Source organism: Bubalus bubalis, chromosome 13 (assembly GCF_019923935.1).
Source record: "Bubalus bubalis isolate 160015118507 breed Murrah chromosome 13, NDDB_SH_1, whole genome shotgun sequence".
Classification (NCBI taxonomy): domain Eukaryota; kingdom Metazoa; phylum Chordata; class Mammalia; order Artiodactyla; family Bovidae; genus Bubalus; species Bubalus bubalis.
Genome location: NC_059169.1, coordinates 56751878 through 56770714, shown reverse-complemented (window position 1 = coordinate 56770714; position 18837 = coordinate 56751878). Strand labels below are relative to the sequence as shown.

At 43.7% G+C, this 18837-nt stretch overlaps 1 protein-coding gene across 7 annotated transcripts in view; it reads right to left on the bottom strand.

Moving 5' to 3' along the window:
- The window catches only part of WASF3 (WASP family member 3), a 75381-nt gene that overhangs the window by 17318 nt on the left and 39226 nt on the right, over window positions 1-18837 (bottom strand). For 6 of the 7 annotated variants that reach the window (XM_025262854.3, XM_025262861.3, XM_025262855.3 and 3 more), the window contains exons 3-5: window positions 14661-14803; window positions 2944-3078; window positions 752-905 (exon numbers count right to left, since the gene is read on the bottom strand). In XM_025262854.3, coding sequence (XP_025118639.2) covers window positions 752-905; window positions 2944-3078; window positions 14661-14793 — 422 coding nt within the window. In that variant the 5' untranslated portion in view covers window positions 14794-14803. The remainder of the gene's footprint in view (window positions 1-751; window positions 906-2943; window positions 3079-14660; window positions 14804-18837) is intronic. The other variant, XM_025262862.3, reaches the window with a different exon arrangement.

The following is an 18837-nucleotide window of genomic DNA, read 5'->3' as shown; positions in this document are numbered from 1 at the left end:
ACAATTTATTTTTCATTCTTTTTCTAGGAAGTTTGGTCCTGATAGAGTGTCCTACCAATTCAAATGAAAGGATACCTTCTTGATTCTATATTCACTCTTAGAAAACCTAACGCTGCAGAACACACGTTTCTGAATTAAATAACACATGTCTGCGGGGCTGAAATGCTGAGACAGGTACTTGGCTGCATTAGAGATGAATTATGCAACTCCTTTAAACTTGACTTTGAACGTGAGGATCAACACAATCACACACCATTACTATGTAATGTGCCGTCTTCTACCCAAGATATCTGCATCTGAAAGCTAACATCAGAGCTCACACTTCCCTTGGTAAGCTTATCTGTATTTTGAAATACTCAAACTTTAGAAATTCTGTAAATCACTAATGTCATCGTGGTTGTTTTTGTTGTTGAGTTGCTAAGAGTCGACTCTTTTGTGACCCCAAGGACTGTAGCCCCCCAGGCTCCTCTGTCCATGTAATTCTCCAGGCGAGAACCAACTGGAGTGGGTTGTCTTTTCCTTCTCCAGGGCATCTTCCTGACCCAGGGATCGAACCTGTGTCTCCTGCCTCTCTTGCATTGGCAGGAGGGTTCTTTACCATCTGTGCCAACTGGGAAGCCCAATTTCATCCTGGATAACACTGCAGTGATTATTCTCAAAGTCTGAAAAGATCTTTTCACCACACTGCCCACCTCCCTCAACTTACTTACCTGAGAAGCTCTGGGGACGCACCTGCACGTGGAAGACCTACCTGTACGGTGTAAGGATGTTCAGAGGAGGCGGTTTATCGCTCTGGTTGTAAATGTCAGCAACAGGATTAGGAATGCTGTTCTTTGAAACCACCTGCTGGTCTTGGACTGTGGAACTTTTGAAAGCCTTTTTCATGTTGATATCCTGTAGTGACACTGTTTAGAGAAAAGTCCCCCAAGTCGGGTTATGTGGAAATATTTTGAACCGTTTAGAAACAAGTATAATTTGATTCACAATCATAAACATCTCCTAGAATAGCCGAATACATAACATCTATTCTAGCAGAATAATAGTAACTACTATTGTTCATTTAAAATCATGCTTACTAGTATGCACAACCCCTCCCTCTGATAAACAACAGTAATCTCTATAAATCATGTCTTTCCTTCTTTTGTGGCAATATAATGATTTCATTGAGCCTAATTATGAGTGCACCATTCTTTACTTAAATAGCATTTCTCAGAAACCACACAGGAATAAAGTTATGAGTGTAATAGGTATGTAAACACAAAGGTTCGGGGTATCCAGGGGGAGGGGAACCATTCAAACAGTTAATACGTCTGCAAAAAATACACGAATGTAGAAAGTGCATTAAGTTTTTCTGACAGTAATATTAAGGAGAAATGGTAAAGCTTTTCAGCACACCTAGAGTCCTGAAAATTAAGCAGCATGATACAAATCTACACTAAGGAGTCTGAGAGAAGCAGGCTAATTACACTCATTTCTTGAGTCTGAACGGCATGCTGCATCTCAGGTATTAACTCATCTGACCTTGACATGACTTTTTGAGGTGGGTGTACAGGCGCATTCACCCACTGGACCAATGAGGCTGACGGTCAGGGGTGTTAAATGACCTTTCCAAGATTGCCCAAAGGAGTGGCAGGATCACATAGAGCATAGATTTTCTGACTTGGTCAAGGATTCTTCTATAGGAATATCCACCAAGGAAAGTCATAAGGGAGAATACTGATTGGGAAGGGAATGTAAGGCTATAAAATGTGCTGTAGACTCTCACGATGCTAACCTTTTCCAGGGTAAAGTTTATCACAAGCATCACAACTGCAAGAGTCAACAAAAAGCTGAATAAAGACAAGTATTTTTAAAATCATTTTTTATACCATTTGAAAAGTATATGATTGATTTAAAATATTAAACTCCTTGTCTGAATAGACCCAGTAGCTATTCAAACTTTTCCTTTTAAATAAAAGACACATTTTAAAATCAAATTAAAAAGAGCACATCTCTAACTTCCTACTTTCTGTTGGAAAAGTAAGAATGTTCATAACAAATATTAAAATCTCAATGTTCTACACTTGTTAAATTTTTAACTCACTAATCTAAATTTGACCTTTGAAACAGATCTGAAGATAAGAAAATATGTTTTTTTGAGTGATGAGAGATGAATTTCATAAATAACTACATTAAAAAAAACTTTCAGTTTTTATTAATACTGCTATTGAAGGCCTAGTAGAAAAATAAGATGCTAGGATCATTTTAATGCCAGGAGGGAAACTGTAACTGCCTATATAAAGGGAAAAATAATTTTTAATTTGAGTGTTTTCTTCAAAGTAAATATAAAATGGCACATCTTGATTTGGGGGGATAGTTTTTTTCAGTCTAATTTCAGTCTTTTATTTGAAAGAGACAAAAAGTGAAAATTTTTTTAAGGGATTGTTGAATTTTAATTTTTTTTGAAACTATCCCAATTTCAGGGAACGTCATCAAAATGACCATCAGTTAACTACACAGCACCTGTGGATATTTGTTTTAGAGGCCTGAAGCCCTTAATTTCTGGGCAATTAAGTCAGCAGGATCAGCTCAATTACTTACAATCGGTCCTAAGCGGGGCAGAGGGTACAGGGCTCTCTTAGCTGGACAGTATCTTTGGAGTGAATCTGTGATTTTTCCGGTAAGAAAGTATCTTTCCAATAACTACCAGTAACCTCCATTAGGACTTCTAACACTGAATGCATTCAGAGAGTCCTTTAAAACAAATACTGTGTGTGTCGTTTATTTAAAAATTGAGTGTGGTTCACAAGGTAGACCAGATGTGACTCTTAATTACTAAGCAACCCTGTGCTGTGGGTTTTTCCCCTTGCTTTTCTTCTAGGAAAAGACGAGATGAAGGATGAGTGCACGACCTCGAGGAAGCAGCAGGGTGACTCCCTCCCCGGCTCTCCAGGGATGACCTACCCTCTTCCACTGTGGAATCCAGCTGGGTGACCTTGACAGCGAGGCGATCAATCCTGTCCTGCAGAGAGTTTGCGCGGATGTAGAAGTTGTTGGCCTCGTTGAACAGCTCTCCGAATATGTCCTCAGCATGTTTGCCTGCAGAAGGCACCAACAGGCGGCCACCTGGTCAGAGGCCACACTCTCACCCAAGCCCAACGCCAACCTCCGCACATGTGGTTTTGTGCAAATCATCACAAAATGCATCACTATCAAAGGCCTGTAGGATTTTTCAAAATTTATTAGGAATACTCACACGTATCTGAAAGTGACCCAAAGTTGTAGGATTTTTAAATGACCCAGATAATACAGAATTTTTACTATGAGCTTTCCGACCTCACCAAGTTGCTTCCCGTTAAATTAAGCTTCTTTGGGAAAAAATTAGCTCTCATTTTGCATGCTCTGAGCATACACAGTTCAGGACCTGAACTTTCCTTTTACTTCCCAAGTAAACAAATTTGATTCAACACATCATGTTGGCTTCTAAATTCACGATTTTTAACCTCATTCACAATCAGCAATGTCAGCTACCTTATACAGTGCCTCACACTTCCAATGGCATTAAATTCTTCTAATTCATATTTCAAAATCTAGGTATACAATGCTAACTCTGGCCCTCCCTAAAAATCAATACGTTGAATTCTGAGTTAAATTTTTCTGTACAGATCATCTCTTCTTTCCCGTGAGTGAGAGACATACCTCCCATCTTCCTTAAAGTGTAATTAATAACATTTCTGAAAATTTCACAAGATCAGAATCAGTATCTGCTTTCACTCAATTTCCAAATCCTAACACCATTCCTTTACTCACTCAACAAACATTTAATAACTGCCTACTAAGCATGCAAGGTGCATTGGAGAAGGAAATGGCAACCCACTCCAGTGTTCTTGCCTGGAGAATCCCAGGGACGGGGGAGCCTGGTGGGCTGCCGTCTCTGGGGTCGCATAGAGTTGGAAACAACTGAAGCGACTTAGCAGCAGCAGCAGCAGCAGCAAGCATGCAAGGAGCATGAGTGCTAGATGCTACGGTATGAGTACGTTTACTTCTTTAAGAAACGGCTAAACCGTCCTCCAGAGCGGCTGGACCATCCTGCGTTCCCACCAGCAATGAACGAGAGCTCCTGTTGCTCCACCCTCGTTAGCGCCTGATGCTATCAGTGTTTTCTGTTTTGGCCGTTCTGATAGGTGTGTTTTATCTTGTTTTAAGCTGCGTTCCCCTGAAGACTGTGATGTGGAGCATCTTTTCATGGGCTTGTTTGCCATCTGCACATCTTCTCCAGTGAGAGGTCTGTTCGGATCTTTCGCCCATTTTTCAAACAAGTTGTTCATGCTTTTTATTGCTGAGTTTTAAGAGTTCTTTGGATATATTTTGGATAATGGTCCTTTATCAGATTATGTCTTTTGGAAACATCTTCTCCCAGTTGTTGGCCTTCGTCTCCACAATATCTTTTATAGAACATAAGTTTTTAATTTGGATAAAGTCCAGCTTATCAATTATTTCTTTCACTGTCATGCCTTTTTAGTACCGTTATCTAAAAAGTCACAGTCATATCCGAGGTCATCTAGATTTTCTCCTTTGCTATCTTTGAGGAATTTCATTGTTTTACATCTAGGTCTAGGATCCATTTTGACTTAATTTTTGTGAGGGGTATAAGATGCATTGTTTTTATCTGCATATTCTATCAACTTATCACTCAAAAGGGAAGAGAGCCTAAACCTTCCCGGAAGAAGAGTCACCTGGAGCGAGAATAACTGTAACCCTTTCACCGCGCTTTACAGCTTAAACGGTGCTCTCACACTCACTCTCCTTAGTCTTTGCTGTGAACCCTGAGACTATCACCTCCATGGGAGTTAAGAACCACCTGTGCCCACTGGGCGTCCCCAGCTGTCCCCACCTGGGACAGAGCCTTCTGGCACCACCTGTATGATGACTGAGAACTCACGAGCCAAACACGGAGCCACTGCTCCTGCCTTCCAGGTAACTAAGCTGAGCACCAGGTGGTCCGTCCAGACACCGTGCTGAGAAAGTGGGAGGAACAGATGAAACGAGAACGTAGGTCTCCTACCTTCTGATTTCCTGCCTTAGCGCATACTTCCCTCAGCTTTCTTGGCTAGAGATCAGCAACTTCCCATGAATTATCTCAGGTCATGAGACACTTGGAAATGTCCTGCTTACTTAATAAAATGGACTGAAATATTCTGCTGCTTCAATGGTTACTCCTAGATACTGGATAAGCATCTCTTAAGAATTGAAAATTTGTATAATTTCATGAATTCTAACAGTGTAACTGTCTTAATAACAGGAACGCTGTCTGAGGAAATAAGATTAAGAAAGGAATCAATGAACACCACTAAAAATGGGAGTGGGGACTTTGACTACGTATCTCAGCTGAGCAGTAAATCGTTTCTCCTGAAGCTGAAAACCTGCGATGCAGCTCTCTGGAGTCACCTGAAATACTGCCGCCAGTCCCCACTCACGCAATATACAAAATGGTTCCAAAAGGCGAACCTATTAAAAAAAAAGAGTCTTCAGACGAATTATGCATGCTTTTAAACACTGTAACTAGATGCGGCGTCCAATGGTAATGTTTGTTTGCTGCCTTTATTATGAACTTCCCGAGCAAGCCTTGTGTGTCTAATTACCTGATAGACATCTCCATGCTGGTGTCCTGTAAGAATCGCAATCCCTGGAGAAGTTCTCATAGGCATTCATGTTCCCATTAACTCAAACCCACACCTCTACGTGCAAAGGCATGGTCCGCCCGCGACGAAGCCCCAGAAAGAACAGAGTCACCCGTGACTGCTCTCTCCCTCCACGGGCAGACACCAAACCTCTCCTGCGCTCCACTCGCTGAGCTCCGGCCCTTCCCGTTTCTCTCCTGAATTACATCAACAGCTTTGTTTTCCCGGGTCCAGATTCGCCTTCCATCCTTAGATCTGCATGTCAGGATGCTGCTATCCCGACCCTTCACTGCTCCCATCACCTCAACACCAAACCCAAGGCTCTGAGCAGGCACGGGGACCCCGTGCACTTTCTCTCTGTCCTTTTTCTGGGCTCCAGCAGAACACACTGCCTAAACCCTCCCCACTTGCTCACAGATGCCGTTAGTCCTCTGCATGTTCAAACCCCTTCCATGCTGTCCCCTCACTCAGAAGAAGAGATGAAGGCCGGCAGTGACTCAGAAGGTTCTGCCGGGTCCAGCCCAGTGACCTCCAGGGCCCATCCCCTGCTGCCGTCTCCCTCCCACGTTCCTCGCCAACCACACGGCCCTGCGGATACTCAGACCTGCCCGCTCCTGCCCAGGCTTTCACATCTCCTGTACCTCCCACAGGGACCACTTCTGTCACCCAGGTCTAGACCCAAATGTCATCTTCCAAGGGAGATGTTCTCTAGCTAAATGGCAATCACCTCTCTGTATACACACTCACAGATGTAAACAAACCCACACACCCCCCGTCCCCTCCCTACTATGTTGTTCTCTGGGCACTCACCGCCACATAGTAAGTTATACACTTGTATTTAGTGATCCTGTTTCCGGCCTGCCTCCTTCCACAAGAACACACGATCCAGGAGAGGGGGACTCTATGCATTGCTGCATCAATCGCCAAGGTCTAGGGCGTGTCTGGCTTATTGTAGGTGCTCAAAAAGAGATTTGAAGAAACGAACAAAAATGCACATACTTAAAACCCATCCTTCGGGAAGCAGACTGGGGTCTGTGAGATCAGAGGCCCCTCCCTGTGTCCTCAGATACCCAGAGGACATCTTAGTCACAGGACGCATCCTACACCCCTCCTCTTGGCTTTTTTACACAAGTCCTGTAAGGGCGTGGGCCACGCCCGTGGTCTCTGCACTGATTGCGCTAGCCAGTGCTCAGCATCTCTTGAATAAAAACACATAACCTGCACCAGTGTTTTCTCATTCACAAGGACACAACCAACAAAGGCTCCCTGCTCAGGTACATTTGGGAAATGCTGGACTAGAAAGATTAAACATGTATATGCCTCAGGCATCTCAAAATCTTTAACATGCTCGCGTGTGTTGGGGTTCCGCAGGACAAGCACTGTGCACATCACATTTTCAAACTGACTGTTTTCTGAAACACCAGTAACGCCTTTCAGACTGTTTTCTGAAGCCCATTTGGGAAAACGCCTGCCCATTCAGCTGGACGACCTGTAGACAAAGCACCGTGTTCCAAATGGTTTGGATTCAAGTCTAGCAGCTGTGTTTTTGGAATGTCAGATGTAATCAAGATGGAACCAACTAATTTTTTTCTACTTGACCATTCATGGTTTAAAAAAAAAATTCCAGTGCAACTCCAAGAAAACCCCTTTCCCTTCAGCGCTGCAGAAATCTAATTAATAGCAACAGTGTGTACCACTGACAACTCAGGCATGGACAGCACAGCCTTTTCCCGAAGCAACTTGAATGTTCTCAAAACACACTCCGCAGATGCTAAACAGGCCAAAAAGGATCAATATCACGGACCCTCCACCTTCACTGCTTAATCCTATTTGAAAAAACACAACAGACACTCTACTCCCTTTGGAAGTTCTCGATTTATAAAAACAAACAGAAATTAAAGACTTGCAAACTTAATCTTCTACTAGCTGCTGGAAGCTGACAAGTGACTAAAGAGAAGAAAATAGGAGGAACTATATTTTCTGATGAACGAGAATAAAATGTTGCAACCACAGCACTCAGTTCTACGAACAGTAACTCGTTCGAAGAGCTTAATTTGACTCACTCTTCCAATGGCAAGTCCGATAATAGCTGAACCAAAGTAATTCTGAATTAAAGACCACGGAGAGGTAAGAGCCACTGATTCATTCTTAACTGACAAAGAACCAATTAGGGATTTATCTGTACCACACGAGTTTGAGTCCAAGCTCAAAAAATCTTGTTGGGAAGGAAAGGAGCAAGGAACGGGGCAACAGGCAGAGTGTGATCTCTCAATAAATGAGTATTTGGTAGGAAGGATGCAGACAGGTGTCAGGGGTGTGTGAAGCAGGCAAGAAGCGGGTAATCCCAGTCCTGGAACCACCGCCGTAAGCAGACAGGGCAGGAAGTGCCGGTGCAGAGGCAAAGCAGAGGGCTGAGACGGCAGAAGGGGATGTCTGGTTCTCCTGGAATAGCTTTTATTTTCCCAGTGAAATAAGCAAATCATTCGCTCACAATCTGGGATGGGGGGCTGCGGGGAGAAAAGATGTGAAACAGGCAGGAAACGAATTAGTGCAGGAATTACAGTGTGACTGCCGAGCAGCCCTGAATGCCCACCTGAGGAAGGCTGCCGATTTCATGTCCCTCTCCTTTTCTGACACGAGCACTTAAAGATACAAACTTCCCTCTGAGCACCTCTTTACATAAATCCCACAAATACGTTGGTGATTCTGTGTGTCCATTACCGGTGCAGTGAGAGTTTGCAATTTCCTTTTTGGGTTCTTCTTTGACCCAAGGATTAATTTAGAAGCTGCTGTTTGATTTTCCAATATGTGAGAACTATCTAGAAAGATTATTAGAATTATTTTCTCATTAACATCATGCTCTTGGTGGTATGAGTCTCTTCAAATGTATTATTTTATGGCCAAGCACATGCCCCATCTTAGAGAGGGAGCATTAAAAGAACATATATTCTGCAGGTGGGAGTTTTGTGTTCTACAAACATGGATGGAGTCAGCCTAGCTGGCAGTGTCGTTCAAACCTCCCATATCCTGGTAAGTTGTGATCCTTGGAATCTGTCTTTCCCAGTTCTGGGGCAGTGGTTTATCCTGTGACCTCAGTTCTCTGAAGATCTAAGAGAAGCTGCTGAGATCTTTTCTTGCGCAGGTGGGTGTGAGTTCCACGTCTGGAATGCCAGGCTGGGGTCATCTGTGGTTCCTGCTTCTTTCTGTAACTTCTCTTTTTCTTGATCGAGTGTCACGCTTTTCTCCCTTCCCATGACTCTCCTATTTTTGGCTGGATCATGTGTGTAAAAGGCTGGTAGAGAATGAAGCAGACATAGTAGACCTACCCTTATGAAAGGCCCTGCATCAAGGAGGTACACAGCTGAGACTGCTGATGATCACAGTCATGGACTGATAGAAGAGTGGTGTCATGGTCTGGACAATCTTAGAAAAAAACATTAAAAACCTTGAAAATCTTCCCTCAATGTTTTTAGGTGATAATAACAGTGCAGATCACAATGATCAGAGAGACACCTGTAAGTCACTTATGATACGTTACCGAAGGCCTATGAACTCATGAGATGGGAAGAACACAGCTAATAAAGGCAGAGAGGTTTGATGGCTGGCTCTCCACGTGAGCTAGGAAGAATTAGTTTGCGTTTAAATCCTGCCACGTTGCAGTCGGCCCAGGGCAGGGAGAGGTGAGAAACAACCCTGGTGTCATTACTTCTGTTGAGGAAACACTTCTGATGCTCCAGGTGAGTGATGGGTTAGGGAAAACAGTGATGGGTTAGGGAAAACACTTCAGTTTCCAACAGCCCTGTCTTTGTGAGGAGGGGATTCTTCTACTTGCCTCCAATTCTGTGGCCAACAGAGCCTTACTTTACACGTACAGGTACACAGGAATGCTTACCTCCTTCACTGGCTTTCTATTTTTATCCACAAGAAATGCAAACATGTATCTCAGTTTGAGGCAGTAAATTTTTAAAAAATTCATGCTGTTTCTTCTAGTCAACTCTGTCTAGTACATAAACACCTCTTCTCTTAAAGCACCCTTAACCTAGCCTGAACCTGCATGGTGATGAACTTGTGATCTATCTCTTGAATATATTATGTTTAATCTTCCCTTTTTCCCCTCAAATATTTCATTTGGCTAAAAACATCCAAGAAATCTATTCAGTGCATGCCTTCAAAACACTTAAAATCTCTCTTCTGACTAGAACTGCACTTGGTATAATCAATCAATTAACACAACCCTGAACTTCAGATCCAATTACATAAAGCAAATGTGTTACGCTGAAAGCCATCAAGGGAGTATTTTCATTCAATTTAGCATTTGCTTTGATATGAGACATAATACATAAAGAGTATTAATAAAAATATTAATCACTAATTTAAAAACTGAGAAGAAAACAGACTTTCCTTCTCATTTATACAAGTACTTAATGTAGAAATTAAATGGAAAATAGGTTTTGTAATAGTTTTTTTTTAAGAGACTCATGTTTAAAACTGATAGAGTCTCAAAATTTTTATACCATTGGTAAGGATGATCTTATCTCTGTGGGAGGAAGCTTGATGACATATAAGATGAAAGAAATCTTTTTAAAAAAAGAGAGAGATGCCAAAAAAGATTTGAGATGTCAGTACTAGTTTTATACAAGAATTATGACAGTGTCTCCCCAAACAAAGAAACATATATATGCCCAACAGCAAGATAATGGTTATTCATGGTATATCAATATAATACAGTAATCTCTAGCTATTAAAAATGTATCTTAGATGCTGAATATATACCGAGTATAGGCTACAAAACCAGATGTATGAGAAATCACTTTTAGAATGATATATATGAACCATTATCAATGACTTCCTGTGATTAATAAAAAAATTGTAATTTTTTCCTTTCATGTTATCCTGTGCTAAGTTCTCTATACTATTTTATTAGTACCATCAAATATAACCAAAAACTCTGGGCAGGGGGTATCTAAGGTCTAATTCCTTTCCTTGTGCCATCTTGGAGGCCTTCGTAAGAAAGGAAAAGAAAGCTATTACTGCAAGAACGTAGAGAGAGAAGTGGAAACTGGCTTGGGAGGCACAGAAATGGATTTGACACAAACGCTCTGTCTCCTTTTTAAAGCAAATTCTATTCGAATTACATTATAATGTCAGAAGGAATTTGACTGCAAGACACTAATTTTAATTGAGCAGCTAGGTGATAAGAACAAGAGCACTCAGATCATTAATCAAGGAAAATGATGAAAAAGCACTCTCGATTCAATGTTAATTGCTACATTAAACTGCCATTATTTGAAGGAAAAAAAATCAATACTCCATTGCTGGAAAACCAAGTAACACACTAATTTCCCCCCGCCCCCTCACTGAAGTAAAGTTGATTTACATATTATTTTCATTTCAGTTATATTACACAGTGATTCAATATTTTTACAGGCTATATACTGCATTAAAAGCTGCTACAAGATAATGGCTATAATTCCCTGTGCTGTATATAGAAGATTCTTGTTGCTTATCTGCTTTATACACAGTAGTTTGTATCTCTTAATCCCACGCCCCTATCTTGCCCCTCCCTCTGCCCACTGGTAACCACTAGCTTGTTTTCTGTATCTGTGAGTCTGTTTCTGGTTTGCAATATACATTCATTTTGTAGATTCCACATATAAGGGATGGCACAGTATGTCCTTCTCTGACACTTATTTCACCAAGTATAATACTCTTTTGGTCCATCCACATTGCTGCAAATGGCAGACTTTCATTCTTTTTTATGGCAAAGCAATATTCTACTGTGTCTATAGCCCGTTGTCTCTATCCATTGGTCGTCAATGGACAGTCAGGCTGCTTCCATGCTCAGTGGTTGTAAACAGTGCTGCTATGAACACTGGGGTTGTTGAAAAACTTTTTCAAGTTAGTATTTACATATTCTTCTGGATATAAATCCAGGAGTGGAATCACTGGGTCACATGGTAGTTCTGTTTGCATTCTGAGGGACTATTTGGTATCTTTTATCAACCCTGGGATTTCTTTGGAAGGAATGATGCTAAAGCTGAAACTCTGGTACTTTGGCTACCTCATGCGAAGAGTTGACTCATTAGAAAGGACCCTGATGCTGGGAGGGATTGGGGGCAGGAGGAGAAGGGGACGACAGAGGATGAGATGGCTGGATGGCATCACTGACTCGATGGACGTGAGTCTGAGTGAACTCCGGGAGTTGGTGATGGACAGGGAGGCCTGGTGTGCCGCGATTCATGGGGTCGCAAAGAGTCGGACACGACTGAGCAACTGATCTGATCTGATCCCCTCATGACGCTGAACTGTCCCCCTACAGATGTGAAGAGAACCAGAGAGACACCAGAGGTGCACCAGGCCCGAAAAGACCAAAGAGACGCCTTCTGGCCCCAGCTCTGTTCTTTCTCCCCTAGGCCCATGAGACCAGTGCTCCCTAGCCTTTTGGACACCAGGGGACCGATTATGTGGCAGACAATTTTTCCATGGATCAGAGTAAGGGGGCTGGTTTCCGGATGATCCGACACACTAGTTTCTTTGCTCTTTACCTCTAATTTAACATCACCACTGACCTGACAGCAGGTAGTGGTCTGCGGCCCAGGGGTTGGGGACCGTTGCACTAGAGAACTAGTGACTCCAGATTAAAGGACACCCCGGTGTTCAATGGGCCCACCTGGACAGCCCAGGGTAACCTGCTTCTTGTGAGGTGAGTTGACAAGCAGCCTCAACCCTCTGCCTGCTGAGTGACACAGCACACCCGTGGGTCCCAAGGGTGAAGATTCGGATACCCTAGGAGGGGCTGCCCTCAGTCTGCCCTAAGGGGACTCCACGGAACAGACAAGACCATGTGGGCAGCTCCGCTTACAAACAGGCCCCACAGACGCAACTGACACAACACTGCACACGGAACACGGCACGATTATTAAAAACCGTCATGGTTTATGCTGTTTTCTTCACTTAGACCCCATGCCCACAGACATTTCAGGCATAAAAACAAGAGACTGAAAAGCATTCTTACAGAAACACATAAAGGCACACAGAAACACGTTCACCCTTCAATAATCTACGTGGTATCCTCCTGTAACACGAATCTACACATTTTATCAACTGCTGCTAAGTCACTTCAGTCGTGTCCGACTCTGTGCGACCCCATAAACGGCAGCCCACCAGGCTCTGCCGTCCCTGGGATTCTCCAGGCAAGAACACTGGAGTGGGTTGTCATTTCCTTCTCCAATGCATGAAAGTGAAAAGTGAAAGTGAAGTTGCTCAGTCATGTCTGACTCTTCGCGACCCCATGGACTGCAGTCTACCAGGCTCCTCCGACCATGGGATTTTCCAGGCAAGAGTACTGGAGTGGGGTGCCATTGCCTTCTCCAATTTTATCAACAACCCCTACCAAAAATCAATTATAATTAGTTCAGACTCCAGAAGAAATCTATTTTGAAACACATTTTAAGTAATTTCCAGGTTACTCTGGCCTCAGCCAATGATTATAGGCATGGATATATAGCAAAAATATATCCATAACAACATAGTACAATTGTTTTAAAGAAAAAAAAAACAACTCATCTATTGTGTTTCTTCTTCAAAACAAATAAAAGTACTTGAGTTGTTGTTGTTGTTGTTTTTTTAAACCACTCTCCTGTGCTTGAGGCGACCAGGATGTGAAATTTCATGGAGGATTTTCTCATTATTAACAGAGGTTCTGAAAATTTAACTGTGAAAACCTGTCACCCAAAATGCAGTGTGAACCATCTAAACCGAAAAGGAGTGGGATGAAGTGAGAAAATAAGATCACGATGTGAATGTAAAAGTTAGGCAGAAAGACTGCAACTTCAAAAAGCTTTGGAGGAAAAGCATTTTCATGCACATATGAGTCTTAAGAAATGGAGTATGCCTTGTGTATCTCATACTAATGTTCAAAACTGGAAAAAAGGGAAGCCCTCTCCTTATGCTTGTGTTTGCTTATGTGTCTGTAACCCATGCGTGTGACGCGTACGTGGCACTGCATATGTGTCACACGGCTCACTGCTGACCTCCATTTGGAATCAGTACCTGCACTTTAACCTTTAGAAGGTTAAAATCAGCAAGTCTCACTGGATCCTCAGGCTGGATCCTCTGATTCATTTGAAATCTTATTCAATCAACAAACACGTATCGAGCCTCCACTCTATGACAGTCACAGCACAGTTCTCAATTCACTACATTAAAAAAAAAACACGATTAGTCCTGTGCAAGTGTAATAAATAACTCATTTTAAAAAAACAACTACCAATTATTTTATCCTTATGTATAATAAGCTTTTAAAAATGAACACTACTTTAAACTACTCATTTGGTCTTATTTGCTGCTACTGCTAAGTTGCTTCAGTTATGGCCGACTCTGTGCGACCCCATGGACTGCAGCCTACTGGATTCCTCCGTCCATGGGGTTTTCCAGCAAGAGTACTGGAGTGGGTTGCCATTGCCTTCTCCTTGGTCTTATCTGCTGCTGCTGCTAAGTCGCTTCAGTTGTGTCTGACTCTGTGCGACCCTAGAGATGGCCGCCCATGAGGCTCCCTGGGATTCTCCAGTCAAGAACACTGGAGTGGGTTGCCATTTCCTTCTCCAATGAGTGAAAGTGAAAAGTCAAAGTAAAGTCACTCAGTCATGTCCAACCCTTAGCGACCCCATGGACTACAGCCTACCAGGCTCCTCCATCCATGGGATTTTCCAGGCAAGAGTACTGAGTGGGGTGCCATTGCCTTCTCCGTTGGTCTTATCTAATCATCTGTAAATCGGTCAATTCCAACTTGATCACACCAAGCCAGTGTCAGCAGACCAGAGAGGGCAGATAGCTCATTTCACGCCGGGAAATTTTCAGGAGGGAGGAAGGCTCTTTCCTCCAAAGCCTCTTCTTTGGACAATCCCAGAACTACTGAACCGAAATCACTTGGCTAAAGTCATTAAAATTAATACGTCACTGGTAATCAGAAAGGAGGGAGCCCGAGGCGAGGGGACTCACTCAGACTGCTCAGCTGGCGGATGATGGCAGCCAGGGTGCTGTTGGTCACACACTCGAGCTCGCTGGTGATGCCCTCGGGCAGGGCCCCCCGGCACAGGTGCCGGGGCTCGATGTTCCTCTTCACTAAGGGCATGGCTCACGATCTGAAAATGAAAAAGATGGTTTCAGAAGCTCACAGTCCCAGTGTAACACGCCTGGAACTTCGACTCCCTGGAAAGTCGACTCTTGCCCAGGAATCCACTTTATCCTATCGCTTCTGTGTGAGCAAACTGTCTAAACATGCAACAGATGTCGAACTACTTATATAAACGTTACAGATTTCAAAGATGTACGGATAGCACATCCTACTTTTATAGAAAAATGATGTATGCACGATTTCTAGTTAGGCATGACAAAAATAAAATCCTTAAAATTATTTCCCATCTAATTTTGCTTACTGTACAATTAATCTAAACCCGAATTTTTCCTCTGATTTTACTCATTATGTAAGAAGATGCCTGCACATTGGCATTTAACTCCAGTAGTACTCTTCATTACAGTTCAAGTCAAATGATTAAAGAATTTCAGAATCATATCAATATGCTTTCCACTTTCAGGCAACTTTCCTATCTTCCAATAACTCATCTAATCTCTTTTTAAAATTCCATACAAAAAAATAAAATAAAATTCCATACAACGAAGCTCTTCAGTTATCCCATAGCATGATTAACTGGAATACCTTTTTTCTCAAAAAAAAAAAGAAAGAAATTATGGAAGCAACTCCACGGATGTTTAAAACAGTATGAAGTTCTCAGAACATCCCTTTCCGTGACCATCCCTGTCCATGTGAACCATCTGGAAGATGTCTTTTGGGTGAGCAGCCAACTGAGTGAGACAAACACAATTAGTCAGTTTTTCCAGATATCTTACTGCTGGTGGTTTTCAGTTGAATTTTGTTGTGATCAGAGGGCATGCTTTGTCTGATTTTAATTCTTTTAAATCTGTTTTGTTTTACAGCCCAGAAAATGATGTGTCTTGGTGAATGCCTCACACATGCTTCAAAAGATTGTGTATCAGCTGCAATGACTGATGCGGCTGCTGAGATGTTCTGTATCCTTAGTGGATTTTTAATACACTCATTTCATGAATTACTGAGGGGGTGTTGAAGTTGTCAGTGATCACTGTGGATCTGTCAATTTCTCTCTTGAGCTCCATCAGTTTGTGTTTATGTATTTTGAAGGTCTGCTGTTGAACATATACACAACATTTAAGATTCCTGTGTCTTCTTTTTTAATTTATTACCTTTGGTTGCCCTGGGTCTACACTGCTGCTCATGGGCTTTCTCTAGTTGTGGCAAATGGGGGCTCCTCTCTAGCTGTGTTATGTGGGCTTCTCACTGCAGCGGCTTTTCTTGTTGCAGAGCATGGGCTCCAGGTGCACGGGCTTCAGCAGTTGCAGCTCTCAGGCTCAGGAGTTGTAGCGCCTGGGCTTAGGGGCTCTGCGCCATGTGGGGTCTTAGTTCCTCAACCAGGGATCAGACCTGCATCCCCTGCACTGCCAAGAGATTCTTACCCCCTGGACCATCAGGGAAGTCCCCACTGTATATTCTCAGTGAAATGACCTCATTATCTTTCGGTGATGCTCCACTTTTTCTGGGAGATCACTGTGCTGACTTCCCGTGTTTGGATCTGTGATCACGTTGACAGGTATGCAGGAATTCTGTCCTCAGAATAAACATGATCCCAGCAGAAGTGGCCACACAGAGCCCGTGCTCTGACTCTGCCGTACTGTCCACTGTGAAGGGCAAGGTTGCCGCTGGTCCCCGGTTTTACAGCACTCCGCTTGCCAGCTGATGTCCCCAGGAGGTCACATGTCCGCAGTCAGAGGGGAAACCTGGGCTTCCCCAAGGCCCAGCCCGTTCCGTGACCTTCTACAGTGACACCGCCTGGCCTCTTCCTAGTTAAGTTTCAGATCAAAGTCATGACAAAGTGAGGGGCGAAGCAGGGGAAGGACCGTGGATGGTTCATCAGTCATGGTTCACTGGGATCAACGTCCAGGCTTTGCTACTACAACATGGTCCGTCCACTTCTGCAGGATGAGAGACAGAAAGGCACCAGGGTCCTGCCACTAATACCACATAGTCTTAACTGAGATGGGCCTCAGGTTCCTCTTCTGATCGACAGAGCTGCTGTTCTTGCAGGGTCCCAAGCTCTCATAGGCTTTCCTTCCTCCCAGTTAGATACACTTAGCTGGCCTCCAGAAACATCCACATTGGATTCGCCGGCACGCCAAACATCTGCACTTTGATTATACTTCAGCCAGTGGAAATGCAGAGAATAAACATCAAAAAATAAGACAAAAATCCCTTTCCTCAAGGAATTAAAGGTTCAGTGAGAGAGACAGGCATATAAATGAAGTTACAATCCAGGGTGACAAGCACTAGTTTAAGGTATTTCTCATTTCCTGGGAAGTTAAAACACTGGAAAGACTTCACTGGTGGGGAAGAGGGGATAGGGGCAGGGTTACACTGCATCGCCAACCCCATGCGTGGCACATGGAGGCCACTCAGTAAACATCAGGGGGGTGGAGGAGTGCAGTTCACAGCCATGGCTTAGAAGCAGATCAGAGGTACAGTGGTGAGCAGAGCTGCCTTCCAAGACTTAGAAGCAGCATCCCATTATTTTTAAAAAATCATCCAGTCTTTCCTCAAAACCCTCTACAACTAAATAGTAAGTATCTCTGGGTGGGGAAAGCAGAGTTCTGTCTATGGACTAACACAGTGATACATATGAAATGGTCGTTCACCTTTCCTTGACACGTGGACCCTTCAGGTGGATGCTAACACCCAGTTCTAACTGAAAAGGCAGAGAACGGAGGTCAAGGATGACATCTCTGCCCCTACGCGTTCACCACTGGCTCCTGTCTCATTGCTTGTCTGCTGTAAGAAGAAGCCCCAGAGCCATCAGTCATTAATCATGAAGGAGACGCAAGCTGGAACCACTAGGAGGTGGCGGGCACACCTGTTAGAATGGACGAAGGCAAAACCACTGGCCACACCGAATGTTTGGTAAGGATGTAGGCAGAGCGCAGTTCTCTGCTGAAGGGAATGGAAAATGACCCAGTCACTATGGCAGTCTGGCAGGTTCTTAAAAGATTAAACACACACTTCTCAGGATGACCCTAGGACCTACTCCATGCCTGGGAACTCATGCAAAAGTAAAAGCACACGCCCAAAAAAGACCTGTACACGAACGATCATACATCTTCATCTGTAAAAGCCAAAAACAACCCCAGAATAGAAACAAGCCCAAATTCATCAACAGGTGAGCAGATAAACAAACAGCACTTCTCAGCAACAGCGAGGAATGAATCACTGATCCGGGAAACAACGTGAACGGATCTGGGATGATCATGCTGAACCAAAGTCAGACCAAAAACAGCACAGCCAGAAGGACTCCATCTCCGTAACTATGATGCTGTGATTTACAGTAACAAATATATATATTTGGTCTTCATCTCCATTGATGGCACAGAGCTCCAAAAACTCTCAGAATTCCTAAGTGACAAGAACTATAAAGGTGTCTTTTGCCACAAACAAGCCAACCCTGTTGAACTACACCTGTGGATGTTAGTGAAGTGACTCCGGACCCTCCCTAAGGATGGGGGGCTGGTTACCAGGGGAACCAACCCAGTGAGTAGAAGGCTAGAAGCTTCAGTCCCACCCCCAAATCCCCGAAGAGAGGACAGGGGCTGGAGGCTGAATTCCCTCACGCATGGCTGATGTCCTAATGCACTGTGTTCGTCATGAAGTCTCCATACTCCCAAAAGGATGGGGTTCAAGGGCTCCCAGCTTCATGCACCAGATGCATTTACACGCCAGGAGGGTGGTGTGCCCCATGCTCACAGGGACAGAAGCTCCAGGGGCTCAGGACCCACAAGACTTCGCCCTTTGTTCTCATCATCAAACTGCTCATCATATCCTTCAAGGTCCTTCTAACAACCCTGCCATGAGTCTGGTGGGAAAACTGGCTTCCTGGGCTCTGGGCACCATGAAGCTCAGATGGGGCTGTGGGAACCTTAAAGTTACAGCTAGTCGGCCAAAGCGCAGGTGACAAAGGAAGCTGGTGGGGCGCGGGCAGGGGATCATGAAGGATGGACCCTTCACCTGTGGGGTGACTGCCCTCCACCAGACACATGT